The 19,582-nt window shown below is 45.2% G+C and overlaps 1 protein-coding gene across 1 annotated transcript in view; it reads right to left on the bottom strand.

The window, feature by feature from the left end:
• LOC142309097 (uncharacterized) overlaps window positions 1-19,582 on the bottom strand; it is a 234,679-nt gene that overhangs the window by 42,600 nt on the left and 172,497 nt on the right. Inside the window, exons 22-23 of the mRNA XM_075347157.1 lie at window positions 18,594-18,722; window positions 17,417-17,664 (exon numbers count right to left, since the gene is read on the bottom strand). Of these exons, the coding sequence (XP_075203272.1) occupies window positions 17,417-17,664; window positions 18,594-18,722 (377 nt within the window). The remainder of the gene's footprint in view (window positions 1-17,416; window positions 17,665-18,593; window positions 18,723-19,582) is intronic.

Here is a 19,582-nt window from a genome sequence, read left to right as displayed (position 1 = left end):
CGTTCTGAAACTTTTGGAGTTTTGTTTGACGAGAAATATCTTCACCTTCGATGGGCGGATCTACCACCAACTCAGGGGCACGGCTATGGGGAGCCCATGTGCTCCCTCTTACGCCAATTTGTTCCTGGGTTGGTGGGAGGAGACGCGGATTTTTGTGGAAGGGATGGAAGAATTTACATCTAACTTTGAGATATGGGCCCGCTACATAGATGACATACTGATTGTATGGACAGGTTCGAGGATTGAACTGTCTAACTATGTAGCGGGCCTTAATCAAAATGATATTGGGCTCACCTTTACACATGTCATTGGGGAAGACAATCTCCCCTTCCTGGACATTCTTATCCAGAAAAGTGGGAATGGTGAGATCTCCACCTCAACCTACCGTAAACCCACAGCCACCAACTCTCTCCTCATGTGGGAGAGCTGTCATCCCTTCCACATGAGGAAGGGGATCCCTAAAGGACAGTTCCTCCGTTTACGGAGGAACTGTTCGGATAAAAGGGTTTTTGAAAGCCAATCAAGGGAGCTCCGTGATCGTTTTAAAGAGAGGGGCTACCCTGGGGAAATTCTCAAGAGAGCCTATAATGAAGCAAAAAACACCCCCAGAATGGAATTGTTGATGGACCGGGAGAAGCCATTGGAGCAGAATGGTTTCTCTCGCTTCATCACAACTTTCAATAACGGAGCAACTGAAATCCGTAAAATACTGGAGAACCATTGGCCTATTCTTTTAATGGATAGAGATGTGGGCCCCTCCTTGCCTGAACGACCACTGATCACCTACAAAAAAGGGAGATCCCTTGGTGACAGGCTGGTGCATAGCCACTTTGAACGACACCAGGAGACTAATTGGCTGTCCAGGGAGGTGAAAGGCTGCTTTAGATGCTCTAAATGCATAGCATGCCCCTACCTGGAAGTTGGGAAAACGTTCAGAAGTATGGTGCTGGACAGGAACTTTGAAATACGTCATTTCATAAATTGTCGCACTCAAGGAGTGATTTACAAAGCTACCTGTAACTGTGGCTTAGAGTATGTGGGGAAAACGATCCGCGAATTTAGGCGAAGAATTGGAGACCACCTTGGCGACATCGAACACAAGAGGGACAAACCACTAGCCAGACACATTTGGGCTAAACATGGTGGCAATCCTACGGCTATCCGTTTTGTGGGTATTGATGTCGTCCCCAGACCAAAGCGGGGGTGGCGACTGGGACAGGCGGGTTCTCCAACAGGAAACGAAATGGATATTTAGATTAGGCACCTCGTCTCCGGGGGGCCTAAATGAACAGCTTCAATTTGCCAGCTTTATCTAGACATTAGGAGAATTACCAGCCAATGATAACCTTGACCAATCTTTTGAAGTAAATGTAACCTGTATAGTCTTGGAGGGACAGTGAATACAGTGATTAATCCCTCTATATATGTGGAACCCTGGATTTGTACACATTTGTAACACCTGGGTAACATGACTATAATTTTATGTGTGATGAAAGCCGAATACACTGAATAAGTTTATTAGGACGACTCATACTAAGATATGTGGTGATTTTCGGATAGGTGCATCCAGCAATGTGATCCTGCCCCATGATCCCCTCCTTTATGTGCTAATGTGGTACTTCCCATCTGTCGGGTTCTGTTATTGTTATTGGGGTATGGGCACTGCGATTTGCATGGTGCCCCCATCCTGACGATGGTGTTTTTGTGCCTTTTATTGTTTGCAATGTGAGACTGGGATTCGATCCGGTGCACGAGATGTGTAGTGGACCGGGGTCTGTTCCCCTACGTGCATTCTGGGCACTGGGAGTGTAGGGCGTGTCATCATGATCCGTGATCTCACTGGATGGGCGGTGGGTGGTTTGATGTCTGTATGACGTACCTGCCACTCCCACCACCTCCTGATCGCGTCACCTCATTTCCGATAGGCGAATTGAACGCCGCCCTGTGCCTGTGGCTTGGAGCGTGCGCACTAGCTTGTAACGATGGTCCCGCTCTCGATATGACGCACTTCCGGCTTATCGTCGCGAGACCGGAAGTGCTCTATGGGATCTTAGCGTGGACGCTGTTTGCGTTCCAAGTGTACACGAGGTTGGTGCAGGAGGCGGCGTCATCATTGGACATTAATATGTATCATATTAGATATGGATCCACCTGCGTAACTGAATCACCACTGGTGAGTCTCTTAATTGGTCTATAATCCCTATTGGACTGTTACCATTTATATACCCTCTATCACTGAGGCTCTGGTTCCCTTATGTTATTCTGGGAGCGAGGGCTTAGGACCTCTGGCCTCTATCTAAACACCGGAGTCCCCTGATGAGTCTTATATGATGAAACGCGTCGGGACGTGGCTAGGATCGGTGTAGGGGTATATAGAGAGGGCCAGCTGTGGTCTGTCCTTGTCAGGACAGAAGTTTGGGCAACAGGCTAAATTAATCTCCTAGGTTTATGTAGGGTCAGTGACAACCTGATGACATAAAGAGGACCCACACGGAGGAGATCCTGAGCTGCCCTAGACCACTGAACATGGGTGAGATTGTTCCCATTTATTTGCATATTGAGCAATAGCATTTGTGTTGGTCTTTCCACTGAGGACCAACATCTAGCTCTTGATTTAGGTATATTGAGTTTTTCTGATTATTTTTTTCTTCCCTAGTAGGCGGACCACTGTCCCACGGGTGGATATAATCTACTCAATTTATCATTTATGTATTTTGTGTTTTTTTGTTATGTTTGTTATACATTATTGACTCCCTGTGCTACGATAAGTTATTATCTGAGATCCCAGAGCACTGGAGAGTTTCATGGTTACATGTACCCCTCTTGGGCTTTTAATATTTTAGAATTAAAAGTTAAATTTTAGCCTCTTATTGCTATATTCACTATTATTTGATAAGTGGCCTCCCTCTGTTTGAGGTTTGCTGACATTACTATATAGAAACGAGGTATGGCAGGTTTTTTGACTACTGGACTAAATACTGATGATTGGCTGGCTGAAGCACAACAAATATTCTCTGACCAAGGATTTGTACAAAAGAGATATACCCCCTCCTATGGAGTGGCATTTAAGGAACTAACACAGGTGTATAAGGACCAGGTGGTATCTTGGTGGGAGGTGAAGAGTTTAGAGAGCTACATCAAGGCGGGCATAGTCCCACGTGGCCTCCGTATTCACCTCACGGCGGGTTCTAGATACAGAAATCCAGATTTTGTCACCAACTGGGAGAGAGAAGCAACCAACAGCTCAATACGATTGATGCAATTGATGTTGGAGGAGGAAAGAGCTAACCTCTCCCAGCTGGATGACAAATTAAAGGAAAGTATCGACATAACTAAAAAGTTTTCAGGTGAATCTGACTTCACCACCAAAGAGAATAAACTGAAGGACGAATTGGAACGTTTCCAATACAGACTAAAAGAGAGGAAACATAAGCAATATATGAGGGACTACTCTGATTTCAAGGATAATCGGGCCTATCAGGTAGTTAGTAACCAGCTGCCTGGTCAACTGACTGAATGTGAGCCATCCTCTACGGATACTGATTTCTCAGATAGTGACAATTATAGGAGACAGAGGAATAACAGGAATAGAGGAAGGGGAAGAGGGAGAGGAAGAAGAGGCTCCAGATCTGGTGATAGGGGAGGTAATTTACCGTTGAGCCCTTTTTTAGAACCCTATCCCCTCAGGAACCGGCTCCAGCAGCCCAGGAGTTAACCTCCAGTGTACAGGTCATTAACCTGTCTAAAAAAACTCTGGGTAGCATGGAGATTGAACTCCTTAAGAGGGGGCTGTCTTTTGTCCCCACCTCTAATTTTGACACCTTTGAAGCCATCAAAGACCTGAATCTATTCCTGCGGAAGGTCAGGTGGAGGAAACATTTTTTGCGTCAAGATACCAGACTGTGTCAGGATCTTGATATTCCACCTGACCTTTTACCAGACATACGCTTGTTGGAAAGCATCGGTACTATGGACCCCAGTCTTCAGGGCAGGGGACCTTTTACTGATCTAAAAAATAAGAGCACGAAATTTCCTCCCTCCTCGGGGGATCAATCGGCAATTGATGTATTTGAGGAACTTGTCACCCGTGAAATTAAATCCATCTCTCAATCCTCTCTTTATACACCATACAACCTCACGAAGGAAGAGATGGGGATTTTGAGAGAACTGGAACATGACAACCACATTGTCATCAAACCCTCGGACAAAGGGGGCAATGTGGTTGTCATGGACATTGACCAGTATGCGGAAATGTGTATTAAGATCCTGAATGACAGGACTGGATATGAAAGACTCCTTGCAAATCCAACAAAACAATACTTGAGTGAACTTAAAGGTATCCTGGATGAGGGCCTCTTGTCTGAAGTAATCAGTAAAACTGAGTATGAGTTCCTTCTCCCAAAAGAACCAACAATGGCGACCTTCTATTGCCTACCAAAGGTTCATAAGGGCCTTTGCCCTTTGAAGGGTAGGCCAATAGTTTCTGGGATCAACAACCTGACCCAAAACTGTGGAACATACTTGGATAGAATTCTTAAGCCATTTGTTGCAGCCCTACCCTCTTTTGTGAAAGACACACCAGACCTATTGAGGAAATTAGATGGGATATCAGTTAGTGAGGGCACTCTTCTTGGAAGTGTGGACGTTGAAGCTCTCTACTCCTCTATTCCCCATACGAAGGGACTCGAGGCGGTGGATTACTTTCTGAATACGCGGGGTTGTCAGTTTAGGGAACACAACAGATTCGTTCTGAAACTTTTGGAGTTTTGTTTGACGAGAAATATCTTCACCTTCGATGGGCGGATCTACCACCAACTCAGGGGCACGGCTATGGGGAGCCCATGTGCTCCCTCTTACGCCAATTTGTTCCTGGGTTGGTGGGAGGAGACGCGGATTTTTGTGGAAGGGATGGAAGAATTTACATCTAACTTTGAGATATGGGCCCGCTACATAGATGACATACTGATTGTATGGACAGGTTCGAGGATTGAACTGTCTAACTATGTAGCGGGCCTTAATCAAAATGATATTGGGCTCACCTTTACACATGTCATTGGGGAAGACAATCTCCCCTTCCTGGACATTCTTATCCAGAAAAGTGGGAATGGTGAGATCTCCACCTCAACCTACCGTAAACCCACAGCCACCAACTCTCTCCTCATGTGGGAGAGCTGTCATCCCTTCCACATGAGGAAGGGGATCCCTAAAGGACAGTTCCTCCGTTTACGGAGGAACTGTTCGGATAAAAGGGTTTTTGAAAGCCAATCAAGGGAGCTCCGTGATCGTTTTAAAGAGAGGGGCTACCCTGGGGAAATTCTCAAGAGAGCCTATAATGAAGCAAAAAACACCCCCAGAATGGAATTGTTGATGGACCGGGAGAAGCCATTGGAGCAGAATGGTTTCTCTCGCTTCATCACAACTTTCAATAACGGAGCAACTGAAATCCGTAAAATACTGGAGAACCATTGGCCTATTCTTTTAATGGATAGAGATGTGGGCCCCTCCTTGCCTGAACGACCACTGATCACCTACAAAAAAGGGAGATCCCTTGGTGACAGGCTGGTGCATAGCCACTTTGAACGACACCAGGAGACTAATTGGCTGTCCAGGGAGGTGAAAGGCTGCTTTAGATGCTCTAAATGCATAGCATGCCCCTACCTGGAAGTTGGGAAAACGTTCAGAAGTATGGTGCTGGACAGGAACTTTGAAATACGTCATTTCATAAATTGTCGCACTCAAGGAGTGATTTACAAAGCTACCTGTAACTGTGGCTTAGAGTATGTGGGGAAAACGATCCGCGAATTTAGGCGAAGAATTGGAGACCACCTTGGCGACATCGAACACAAGAGGGACAAACCACTAGCCAGACACATTTGGGCTAAACATGGTGGCAATCCTACGGCTATCCGTTTTGTGGGTATTGATGTCGTCCCCAGACCAAAGCGGGGTGGCGACTGGGACAGGCGGGTTCTCCAACAGGAAACGAAATGGATATTTAGATTAGGCACCTCGTCTCCGGGGGGCCTAAATGAACAGCTTCAATTTGCCAGCTTTATCTAGACATTAGGAGAATTACCAGCCAATGATAACCTTGACCAATCTTTTGAAGTAAATGTAACCTGTATAGTCTTGGAGGGACAGTGAATACAGTGATTAATCCCTCTATATATGTGGAACCCTGGATTTGTACACATTTGTAACACCTGGGTAACATGACTATAATTTTATGTGTGATGAAAGCCGAATACACTGAATAAGTTTATTAGGACGACTCATACTAAGATATGTGGTGATTTTCGGATAGGTGCATCCAGCAATGTGATCCTGCCCCATGATCCCCTCCTTTATGTGCTAATGTGGTACTTCCCATCTGTCGGGTTCTGTTATTGTTATTGGGGTATGGGCACTGCGATTTGCATGGTGCCCCCATCCTGACGATGGTGTTTTTGTGCCTTTTATTGTTTGCAATGTGAGACTGGGATTCGATCCGGTGCACGAGATGTGTAGTGGACCGGGGTCTGTTCCCCTACGTGCATTCTGGGCACTGGGAGTGTAGGGCGTGTCATCATGATCCGTGATCTCACTGGATGGGCGGTGGGTGGTTTGATGTCTGTATGACGTACCTGCCACTCCCACCACCTCCTGATCGCGTCACCTCATTTCCGATAGGCGAATTGAACGCCGCCCTGTGCCTGTGGCTTGGAGCGTGCGCACTAGCTTGTAACGATGGTCCCGATCTCGATATGACGCACTTCCGGCTTATCGTCGCGAGACCGGAAGTGCTCTATGGGATCTTAGCGTGGATGCTGTTTGCGTTCCAAGTGTACACGAGGTTGGTGCAGGAGGCGGCGTCATCATTGGACATTAATATGTATCATATTAGATATGGATCCACCTGCGTAACTGAATCACCACTGGTGAGTCTCTTAATTGGTCTATAATCCCTATTGGACTGTTACCATTTATATACCCTCTATCACTGAGGCTCTGGTTCCCTTATGTTATTCTGGGAGCGAGGGCTTAGGACCTCTGGCCTCTATCTAAACACCGGAGTCCCCTGATGAGTCTTATATGATGAAACGCGTCGGGACGTGGCTAGGATCGGTGTAGGGGTATATAGAGAGGGCCAGCTGTGGTCTGTCCTTGTCAGGACAGAAGTTTGGGCAACAGGCTAAATTAATCTCCTAGGTTTATGTAGGGTCAGTGACAACCTGATGACATAAAGAGGACCCACACGGAGGAGATCCTGAGCTGCCCTAGACCACTGAACATGGGTGAGATTGTTCCCATTTATTTGCATATTGAGCAATAGCATTTGTGTTGGTCTTTCCACTGAGGACCAACATCTAGCTCTTGATTTAGGTATATTGAGTTTTTCTGATTATTTTTTTCTTCCCTAGTAGGCGGACCACTGTCCCACGGGTGGATATAATCTACTCAATTTATCATTTATGTATTTTGTGTTTTTTTGTTATGTTTGTTATACATTATTGACTCCCTGTGCTACGATAAGTTATTATCTGAGATCCCAGAGCACTGGAGAGTTTCATGGTTACATGTACCCCTCTTGGGCTTTTAATATTTTAGAATTAAAAGTTAAATTTTAGCCTCTTATTGCTATATTCACTATTATTTGATAAGTGGCCTCCCTCTGTTTGAGGTTTGCTGACATTACTATATAGAAACGAGGTATGGCAGGTTTTTTGACTACTGGACTAAATACTGATGATTGGCTGGCTGAAGCACAACAAATATTCTCTGACCAAGGATTTGTACAAAAGAGATATACCCCCTCCTATGGAGTGGCATTTAAGGAACTAACACAGGTGTATAAGGACCAGGTGGTATCTTGGTGGGAGGTGAAGAGTTTAGAGAGCTACATCAAGGCGGGCATAGTCCCACGTGGCCTCCGTATTCACCTCACGGCGGGTTCTAGATACAGAAATCCAGATTTTGTCACCAACTGGGAGAGAGAAGCAACCAACAGCTCAATACGATTGATGCAATTGATGTTGGAGGAGGAAAGAGCTAACCTCTCCCAGCTGGATGACAAATTAAAGGAAAGTATCGACATAACTAAAAAGTTTTCAGGTGAATCTGACTTCACCACCAAAGAGAATAAACTGAAGGACGAATTGGAACGTTTCCAATACAGACTAAAAGAGAGGAAACATAAGCAATATATGAGGGACTACTCTGATTTCAAGGATAATCGGGCCTATCAGGTAGTTAGTAACCAGCTGCCTGGTCAACTGACTGAATGTGAGCCATCCTCTACGGATACTGATTTCTCAGATAGTGACAATTATAGGAGACAGAGGAATAACAGGAATAGAGGAAGGGGAAGAGGGAGAGGAAGAAGAGGCTCCAGATCTGGTGATAGGGGAGGTAATTTACCGTTGAGCCCTTTTTTAGAACCCTATCCCCTCAGGAACCGGCTCCAGCAGCCCAGGAGTTAACCTCCAGTGTACAGGTCATTAACCTGTCTAAAAAAACTCTGGGTAGCATGGAGATTGAACTCCTTAAGAGGGGGCTGTCTTTTGTCCCCACCTCTAATTTTGACACCTTTGAAGCCATCAAAGACCTGAATCTATTCCTGCGGAAGGTCAGGTGGAGGAAACATTTTTTGCGTCAAGATACCAGACTGTGTCAGGATCTTGATATTCCACCTGACCTTTTACCAGACATACGCTTGTTGGAAAGCATCGGTACTATGGACCCCAGTCTTCAGGGCAGGGGACCTTTTACTGATCTAAAAAATAAGAGCACGAAATTTCCTCCCTCCTCGGGGGATCAATCGGCAATTGATGTATTTGAGGAACTTGTCACCCGTGAAATTAAATCCATCTCTCAATCCTCTCTTTATACACCATACAACCTCACGAAGGAAGAGATGGGGATTTTGAGAGAACTGGAACATGACAACCACATTGTCATCAAACCCTCGGACAAAGGGGGCAATGTGGTTGTCATGGACATTGACCAGTATGCGGAAATGTGTATTAAGATCCTGAATGACAGGACTGGATATGAAAGACTCCTTGCAAATCCAACAAAACAATACTTGAGTGAACTTAAAGGTATCCTGGATGAGGGCCTCTTGTCTGAAGTAATCAGTAAAACTGAGTATGAGTTCCTTCTCCCAAAAGAACCAACAATGGCGACCTTCTATTGCCTACCAAAGGTTCATAAGGGCCTTTGCCCTTTGAAGGGTAGGCCAATAGTTTCTGGGATCAACAACCTGACCCAAAACTGTGGAACATACTTGGATAGAATTCTTAAGCCATTTGTTGCAGCCCTACCCTCTTTTGTGAAAGACACACCAGACCTATTGAGGAAATTAGATGGGATATCAGTTAGTGAGGGCACTCTTCTTGGAAGTGTGGACGTTGAAGCTCTCTACTCCTCTATTCCCCATACGAAGGGACTCGAGGCGGTGGATTACTTTCTGAATACGCGGGGTTGTCAGTTTAGGGAACACAACAGATTCGTTCTGAAACTTTTGGAGTTTTGTTTGACGAGAAATATCTTCACCTTCGATGGGCGGATCTACCACCAACTCAGGGGCACGGCTATGGGGAGCCCATGTGCTCCCTCTTACGCCAATTTGTTCCTGGGTTGGTGGGAGGAGACGCGGATTTTTGTGGAAGGGATGGAAGAATTTACATCTAACTTTGAGATATGGGCCCGCTACATAGATGACATACTGATTGTATGGACAGGTTCGAGGATTGAACTGTCTAACTATGTAGCGGGCCTTAATCAAAATGATATTGGGCTCACCTTTACACATGTCATTGGGGAAGACAATCTCCCCTTCCTGGACATTCTTATCCAGAAAAGTGGGAATGGTGAGATCTCCACCTCAACCTACCGTAAACCCACAGCCACCAACTCTCTCCTCATGTGGGAGAGCTGTCATCCCTTCCACATGAGGAAGGGGATCCCTAAAGGACAGTTCCTCCGTTTACGGAGGAACTGTTCGGATAAAAGGGTTTTTGAAAGCCAATCAAGGGAGCTCCGTGATCGTTTTAAAGAGAGGGGCTACCCTGGGGAAATTCTCAAGAGAGCCTATAATGAAGCAAAAAACACCCCCAGAATGGAATTGTTGATGGACCGGGAGAAGCCATTGGAGCAGAATGGTTTCTCTCGCTTCATCACAACTTTCAATAACGGAGCAACTGAAATCCGTAAAATACTGGAGAACCATTGGCCTATTCTTTTAATGGATAGAGATGTGGGCCCCTCCTTGCCTGAACGACCACTGATCACCTACAAAAAAGGGAGATCCCTTGGTGACAGGCTGGTGCATAGCCACTTTGAACGACACCAGGAGACTAATTGGCTGTCCAGGGAGGTGAAAGGCTGCTTTAGATGCTCTAAATGCATAGCATGCCCCTACCTGGAAGTTGGGAAAACGTTCAGAAGTATGGTGCTGGACAGGAACTTTGAAATACGTCATTTCATAAATTGTCGCACTCAAGGAGTGATTTACAAAGCTACCTGTAACTGTGGCTTAGAGTATGTGGGGAAAACGATCCGCGAATTTAGGCGAAGAATTGGAGACCACCTTGGCGACATCAAACACAAGAGGGACAAACCACTAGCCAGACACATTTGGGCTAAACATGGTGGCAATCCTACGGCTATCCGTTTTGTGGGTATTGATGTCGTCCCCAGACCAAAGCGGGGTGGCGACTGGGACAGGCGGGTTCTCCAACAGGAAACGAAATGGATATTTAGATTAGGCACCTCGTCTCCGGGGGGCCTAAATGAACAGCTTCAATTTGCCAGCTTTATCTAGACATTAGGAGAATTACCAGCCAATGATAACCTTGACCAATCTTTTGAAGTAAATGTAACCTGTATAGTCTTGGAGGGACAGTGAATACAGTGATTAATCCCTCTATATATGTGGAACCCTGGATTTGTACACATTTGTAACACCTGGGTAACATGACTATAATTTTATGTGTGATGAAAGCCGAATACACTGAATAAGTTTATTAGGACGACTCATACTAAGATATGTGGTGATTTTCGGATAGGTGCATCCAGCAATGTGATCCTGCCCCATGATCCCCTCCTTTATGTGCTAATGTGGTACTTCCCATCTGTCGGGTTCTGTTATTGTTATTGGGGTATGGGCACTGCGATTTGCATGGTGCCCCCATCCTGACGATGGTGTTTTTGTGCCTTTTATTGTTTGCAATGTGAGACTGGGATTCGATCCGGTGCACGAGATGTGTAGTGGACCGGGGTCTGTTCCCCTACGTGCATTCTGGGCACTGGGAGTGTAGGGCGTGTCATCATGATCCGTGATCTCACTGGATGGGCGGTGGGTGGTTTGATGTCTGTATGACGTACCTGCCACTCCCACCACCTCCTGATCGCGTCACCTCATTTCCGATAGGCGAATTGAACGCCGCCCTGTGCCTGTGGCTTGGAGCGTGCGCACTAGCTTGTAACGATGGTCCCGATCTCGATATGACGCACTTCCGGCTTATCGTCGCGAGACCGGAAGTGCTCTATGGGATCTTAGCGTGGATGCTGTTTGCGTTCCAAGTGTACACGAGGTTGGTGCAGGAGGCGGCGTCATCATTGGACATTAATATGTATCATATTAGATATGGATCCACCTGCGTAACTGAATCACCACTGGTGAGTCTCTTAATTGGTCTATAATCCCTATTGGACTGTTACCATTTATATACCCTCTATCACTGAGGCTCTGGTTCCCTTATGTTATTCTGGGAGCGAGGGCTTAGGACCTCTGGCCTCTATCTAAACACCGGAGTCCCCTGATGAGTCTTATATGATGAAACGCGTCGGGACGTGGCTAGGATCGGTGTAGGGGTATATAGAGAGGGCCAGCTGTGGTCTGTCCTTGTCAGTACAGAAGTTTGGGCAACAGGCTAAATTAATCTCCTAGGTTTATGTAGGGTCAGTGACAACCTGATGACATAAAGAGGACCCACACGGAGGAGATCCTGAGCTGCCCTAGACCACTGAACATGGGTGAGATTGTTCCCATTTATTTGCATATTGAGCAATAGCATTTGTGTTGGTCTTTCCACTGAGGACCAACATCTAGCTCTTGATTTAGGTATATTGAGTTTTTCTGATTATTTTTTTCTTCCCTAGTAGGCGGACCACTGTCCCACGGGTGGATATAATCTACTCAATTTATCATTTATGTATTTTGTGTTTTTTTGTTATGTTTGTTATACATTATTGACTCCCTGTGCTACGATAAGTTATTATCTGAGATCCCAGAGCACTGGAGAATTTCATGGTTACATGTACCCCTCTTGGGCTTTTAATATTTTAGAATTAAAAGTTAAATTTTAGCCTCTTATTGCTATATTCACTATTATTTGATAAGTGGCCTCCCTCTGTTTGAGGTTTGCTGACATTACTATATAGAAACGAGGTATGGCAGGTTTTTTGACTACTGGACTAAATACTGATGATTGGCTGGCTGAAGCACAACAAATATTCTCTGACCAAGGATTTGTACAAAAGAGATATACCCCCTCCTATGGAGTGGCATTTAAGGAACTAACACAGGTGTATAAGGACCAGGTGGTATCTTGGTGGGAGGTGAAGAGTTTAGAGAGCTACATCAAGGCGGGCATAGTCCCACGTGGCCTCCGTATTCACCTCACGGCGGGTTCTAGATACAGAAATCCAGATTTTGTCACCAACTGGGAGAGAGAAGCAACCAACAGCTCAATACGATTGATGCAATTGATGTTGGAGGAGGAAAGAGCTAACCTCTCCCAGCTGGATGACAAATTAAAGGAAAGTATCGACATAACTAAAAAGTTTTCAGGTGAATCTGACTTCACCACCAAAGAGAATAAACTGAAGGACGAATTGGAACGTTTCCAATACAGACTAAAAGAGAGGAAACATAAGCAATATATGAGGGACTACTCGGATTTCAAGGATAATCGGGCCTATCAGGTAGTTAGTAACCAGCTGCCTGGTCAACTGACTGAATGTGAGCCATCCTCTACGGATACTGATTTCTCAGATAGTGACAATTATAGGAGACAGAGGAATAACAGGAATAGAGGAAGGGGAAGAGGGAGAGGAAGAAGAGGCTCCAGATCTGGTGATAGGGGAGGTAATTTACCGTTGAGCCCTTTTTTAGAACCCTATCCCCTCAGGAACCGGCTCCAGCAGCCCAGGAGTTAACCTCCAGTGTACAGGTCATTAACCTGTCTAAAAAAACTCTGGGTAGCATGGAGATTGAACTCCTTAAGAGGGGGCTGTCTTTTGTCCCCACCTCTAATTTTGACACCTTTGAAGCCATCAAAGACCTGAATCTATTCCTGCGGAAGGTCAGGTGGAGGAAACATTTTTTGCGTCAAGATACCAGACTGTGTCAGGATCTTGATATTCCACCTGACCTTTTACCAGACATACGCTTGTTGGAAAGCATCGGTACTATGGACCCCAGTCTTCAGGGCAGGGGACCTTTTACTGATCTAAAAAATAAGAGCACGAAATTTCCTCCCTCCTCGGGGGATCAATCGGCAATTGATGTATTTGAGGAACTTGTCACCCGTGAAATTAAATCCATCTCTCAATCCTCTCTTTATACACCATACAACCTCACGAAGGAAGAGATGGGGATTTTGAGAGAACTGGAACATGACAACCACATTGTCATCAAACCCTCGGACAAAGGGGGCAATGTGGTTGTCATGGACATTGACCAGTATGCGGAAATGTGTATTAAGATCCTGAATGACAGGACTGGATATGAAAGACTCCTTGCAAATCCAACAAAACAATACTTGAGTGAACTTAAAGGTATCCTGGATGAGGGCCTCTTGTCTGAAGTAATCAGTAAAACTGAGTATGAGTTCCTTCTCCCAAAAGAACCAACAATGGCGACCTTCTATTGCCTACCAAAGGTTCATAAGGGCCTTTGCCCTTTGAAGGGTAGGCCAATAGTTTCTGGGATCAACAACCTGACCCAAAACTGTGGAACATACTTGGATAGAATTCTTAAGCCATTTGTTGCAGCCCTACCCTCTTTTGTGAAAGACACACCAGACCTATTGAGGAAATTAGATGGGATATCAGTTAGTGAGGGCACTCTTCTTGGAAGTGTGGACGTTGAAGCTCTCTACTCCTCTATTCCCCATACGAAGGGACTCGAGGCGGTGGATTACTTTCTGAATACGCGGGGTTGTCAGTTTAGGGAACACAACAGATTCGTTCTGAAACTTTTGGAGTTTTGTTTGACGAGAAATATCTTCACCTTCGATGGGCGGATCTACCACCAACTCAGGGGCACGGCTATGGGGAGCCCATGTGCTCCCTCTTACGCCAATTTGTTCCTGGGTTGGTGGGAGGAGACGCGGATTTTTGTGGAAGGGATGGAAGAATTTACATCTAACTTTGAGATATGGGCCCGCTACATAGATGACATACTGATTGTATGGACAGGTTCGAGGATTGAACTGTCTAACTATGTAGCGGGCCTTAATCAAAATGATATTGGGCTCACCTTTACACATGTCATTGGGGAAGACAATCTCCCCTTCCTGGACATTCTTATCCAGAAAAGTGGGAATGGTGAGATCTCCACCTCAACCTACCGTAAACCCACAGCCACCAACTCTCTCCTCATGTGGGAGAGCTGTCATCCCTTCCACATGAGGAAGGGGATCCCTAAAGGACAGTTCCTCCGTTTACGGAGGAACTGTTCGGATAAAAGGGTTTTTGAAAGCCAATCAAGGGAGCTCCGTGATCGTTTTAAAGAGAGGGGCTACCCTGGGGAAATTCTCAAGAGAGCCTATAATGAAGCAAAAAACACCCCCAGAATGGAATTGTTGATGGACCGGGAGAAGCCATTGGAGCAGAATGGTTTCTCTCGCTTCATCACAACTTTCAATAACGGAGCAACTGAAATCCGTAAAATACTGGAGAACCATTGGCCTATTCTTTTAATGGATAGAGATGTGGGCCCCTCCTTGCCTGAACGACCACTGATCACCTACAAAAAAGGGAGATCCCTTGGTGACAGGCTGGTGCATAGCCACTTTGAACGACACCAGGAGACTAATTGGCTGTCCAGGGAGGTGAAAGGCTGCTTTAGATGCTCTAAATGCATAGCATGCCCCTACCTGGAAGTTGGGAAAACGTTCAGAAGTATGGTGCTGGACAGGAACTTTGAAATACGTCATTTCATAAATTGTCGCACTCAAGGAGTGATTTACAAAGCTACCTGTAACTGTGGCTTAGAGTATGTGGGGAAAACGATCCGCGAATTTAGGCGAAGAATTGGAGACCACCTTGGCGACATCGAACACAAGAGGGACAAACCACTAGCCAGACACATTTGGGCTAAACATGGTGGCAATCCTACGGCTATCCGTTTTGTGGGTATTGATGTCGTCCCCAGACCAAAGCGGGGTGGCGACTGGGACAGGCGGGTTCTCCAACAGGAAACGAAATGGATATTTAGATTAGGCACCTCGTCTCCGGGGGGCCTAAATGAAGAGCTTCAATTTGCCAGCTTTATCTAGACATTAGGAGAATTACCAGCCAATGATAACCTTGACCAATCTTTTGAAGTAAATGTAACCTGTATAGTCTTGGAGGGACAGTGAATACAGTGATTAATCCCTCTATATATGTGGAACCCTGGATTTGTACACATTTGTAACACCTGGGTAACATGACTATAATTTTATGTGTGATGAAAGCCGAATACACTGAATAAGTTTATTAGGACGACTCATACTAAGATATGTGGTGATTTTCGGATAGGTGCATCCAGCAATGTGATCCTGCCCCATGATCCCCTCCTTTATGTGCTAATGTGGTACTTCCCATCTGTCGGGTTCTGTTATTGTTATTGGGGTATGGGCACTGCGATTTGCATGGTGCCCCCATCCTGACGATGGTGTTTTTGTGCCTTTTATTGTTTGCAATGTGAGACTGGGATTCGATCCGGTGCATGAGATGTGTAGTGGACCGGGGTCTGTTCCCCTACGTGCATTCTGGGCACTGGGAGTGTAGGGCGTGTCATCATGATCCGTGATCTCACTGGATGGGCGGTGGGTGGTTTGATGTCTGTATGACGTACCTGCCACTCCCACCACCTCCTGATCGCGTCACCTCATTTCCGATAGGCGAATTGAACGCCGCCCTGTGCCTGTGGCTTGGAGCGTGCGCACTAGCTTGTAACGATGGTCCCGCTCTCGATATGACGCACTTCCGGCTTATCGTCGCGAGACCGGAAGTGCTCTATGGGATCTTAGCGTGGACGCTGTTTGCGTTCCAAGTGTACACGAGGTTGGTGCAGGAGGCGGCGTCATCATTGGACATTAATATGTATCATATTAGATATGGATCCACCTGCGTAACTGAATCACCACTGGTGAGTCTCTTAATTGGTCTATAATCCCTATTGGACTGTTACCATTTATATACCCTCTATCACTGAGGCTCTGGTTCCCTTATGTTATTCTGGGAGCGAGGGCTTAGGACCTCTGGCCTCTATCTAAACACCGGAGTCCCCTGATGAGTCTTATATGATGAAACGCGTCGGGACGTGGCTAGGATCGGTGTAGGGGTATATAGAGAGGGCCAGCTGTGGTCTGTCCTTGTCAGGACAGAAGTTTGGGCAACAGGCTAAATTAATCTCCTAGGTTTATGTAGGGTCAGTGACAACCTGATGACATAAAGAGGACCCACACGGAGGAGATCCTGAGCTGCCCTAGACCACTGAACATGGGTGAGATTGTTCCCATTTATTTGCATATTGAGCAATAGCATTTGTGTTGGTCTTTCCACTGAGGACCAACATCTAGCTCTTGATTTAGGTATATTGAGTTTTTCTGATTATTTTTTTCTTCCCTAGTAGGCGGACCACTGTCCCACGGGTGGATATAATCTACTCAATTTATCATTTATGTATTTTGTGTTTTTTTGTTATGTTTGTTATACATTATTGACTCCCTGTGCTACGATAAGTTATTATCTGAGATCCCAGAGCACTGGAGAGTTTCATGGTTACATGTACCCCTCTTGGGCTTTTAATATTTTAGAATTAAAAGTTAAATTTTAGCCTCTTATTGCTATATTCACACAGTGCTTTAGAGAAATCATCTCTGTCCCCATCTGGGCTCACAATCTAAATTCCTTATCAGTATCTCTTTGGAGTGTGGGCGGAAAATGGAAAATGTGTAAGAAACTCACAAACTCGGGGAGGACATCCTTGCAGATGTTGACCTTGGTGGGATTTGATTCTAGACTACAGTGCTGACATGTAAATGAATTTATCAATACACGAAGTGCAAAGCAATATACATTATAGACAAAAAAACTAAAATAACATATAGAAAAAAAAATCAGGAATCTTACGTATTGTCAGCACAATTGGGCTTACCTCCCATCGGTACTGATGAAAATTTTACCATGTGTTTATGGTCTTCTGTTTCTAGATTCCAAATGACGATCTCGGTTGTATTGGTGTTTGGGAGCCGAGAAAATGCAACCACGTGTGATCCCTGGCTATTCACAGCAAAGTTAGTAATGAAGTCATTGCTGCAACCCTTCACTGTGCGAATATAGGCAAATGAGTGCACGCTGAACAGCTCAATGTGAACCATGTCATGTAATTTTGGTGACGGATACCTACAATACAGAGAGCATTATCGTGTTTAGAGCGCATACTATATTACAGTGACATTTACTCATTTACTTTATAGACAGAAATCCGTGCTGATGTTTCATGCTCTTTAAAACCTTTTCCTATCCAATAAAATTTCCTGTTCTGCCAATTGAAATCCTATTATAATTATGAAAAAAACGCCAAAACAGAATTTTGTAATATGAATGAATTTTGTAAAATAAATCAACAGGAAATCAATATATTCACATGTGAATGATAAACAAGGCAGTGGCTCGACAAAGGAGCGTAACGGAATTTTTGGAATGTCCCCCCAGGGGGAATCAGGATAGGAAAAGGTTAAATGATCTTATTTGATAGATGTCCCCCTAAGGGTGCCGTTACACGTATCGACGCACCAGCGATCCGACCAACGATCCGACCTGGTAGGGATCGCTGGAACGTCGATACGTGGTCGCTGGTGAGCTGTCAATCAGGCAGATCTCTACAGCAATCAGAGATCAGCCACCAGCCACCAGCGACCCGTGTAACGACGGCTCCCTACTTACTCAGAACGGGCGCTCCAAGCGTCGGACAGGCTACCGGAGGAATCTCCTGTAATGCCAGGCCTGGATTCAGTTACCTGCTTTGCACTCTGGAGCTTTCAGCTGCAGCTGTGGGTCAGTGAGGTCCGTGAAGGTCCCCTCACTGTGCAGGTAATTGCCAGACCGCGTGAAGCTGACACCTGACTTAGGGCCCTGTGCCACGTCGGTGCTCTTGTCCCAGTGGTACTCGGGTGTACCTACCCTGGCGACCACTCTCCTGTGCCCCCAGGTCACCGTTATATGAACTGCTCATGGTTCTGGGTGCATATTGGACCTGACAGGTTCCCTTTAACACAGAACAGTGAAGCAGCAGGTAACATGTGTCATGTACGGCTTTATCCATTACATACCTGCAAATCAATAGGAAATATTCCTTGGTTACAGCCACACCTTGAACTGAAGCCACTGGATCTTGTGCGTTAAGTTTGGCAACGACGGCTCCTCGTCTGGCATTCAGCACCATGGCTTCCTTCCCACTCCTGTCACAGAGAGGAAACAAAAGATCATTCCTCTGCTGCACATTCCTCTGCTCGTGATCCTCTTAGCATTTAACAAAAGAATAGAACAGATTTAGGCTTTTCTGGTCACAATTTATTTACTGGTTATTGCCCAGGTCATATAGAGATATCCACAGTTGAATGGTAAAAAAAAAAAATCGGGTGCTCTTGGTCAGTGACCCTAAAGCCGTGTGCCCACCATGAGTTTTTGGTGAGTTTTTAACTCTGCATATCTTTACAGTTCCAGCACAGTGGATGGGATTTATAGAAATCTCACACCCACTGGGCTTTTTTATTACTCTGCGTATTGTGACCTGCGGTGTGTGCTTCAAATCTGCAACATGCCAACTTCTCTTGTGGTTACGCTGAGTTTTCTTTTGAGATTTTCCCCATAGACTTGCATTAAATGTGGAAAGTCCACAGGTAAAAAACACAGGTTTTAGTGTGTTTAAACTACGTGACTGTATCAGCAAAGTTTTGTCAAAGAAAATACCAGAAAGTATCAAAAACAAATCAGCTTTATTTAGTTAAGCTATCACATACCAAAAAAAGATAAAAAAAAACGCAGTCAGAAATGCAATAAAAATGCAGCACAAAAACTGAATGAAAAACTTAAGTAACCTCATTTACCTAATAGGTGCAAAACATTCTGCAACATCAAAAACTCACCAAAATTGACCAAATCTCATTGTGGGAACAAAGCATAAGTGCATGCCTGTTTTTTCTTACTGTGGGGAGTACAGGTGACTGTAATTTCCATCATTTTACTAAATGCTACACATGGCTTTCTATTAGTATTCTTAGCTGCAGACATAATACTTAATTTCTTTTTCATTTTTTTT

The sequence above is a fragment of the Anomaloglossus baeobatrachus genome, chromosome 1, assembly GCF_048569485.1.
Source record: "Anomaloglossus baeobatrachus isolate aAnoBae1 chromosome 1, aAnoBae1.hap1, whole genome shotgun sequence".
NCBI lineage: Eukaryota > Metazoa > Chordata > Amphibia > Anura > Aromobatidae > Anomaloglossus > Anomaloglossus baeobatrachus.
The sequence above is the reverse complement of the archived record's forward strand: the minus strand, read 5'-3'. Positions and strand labels throughout refer to the sequence as shown.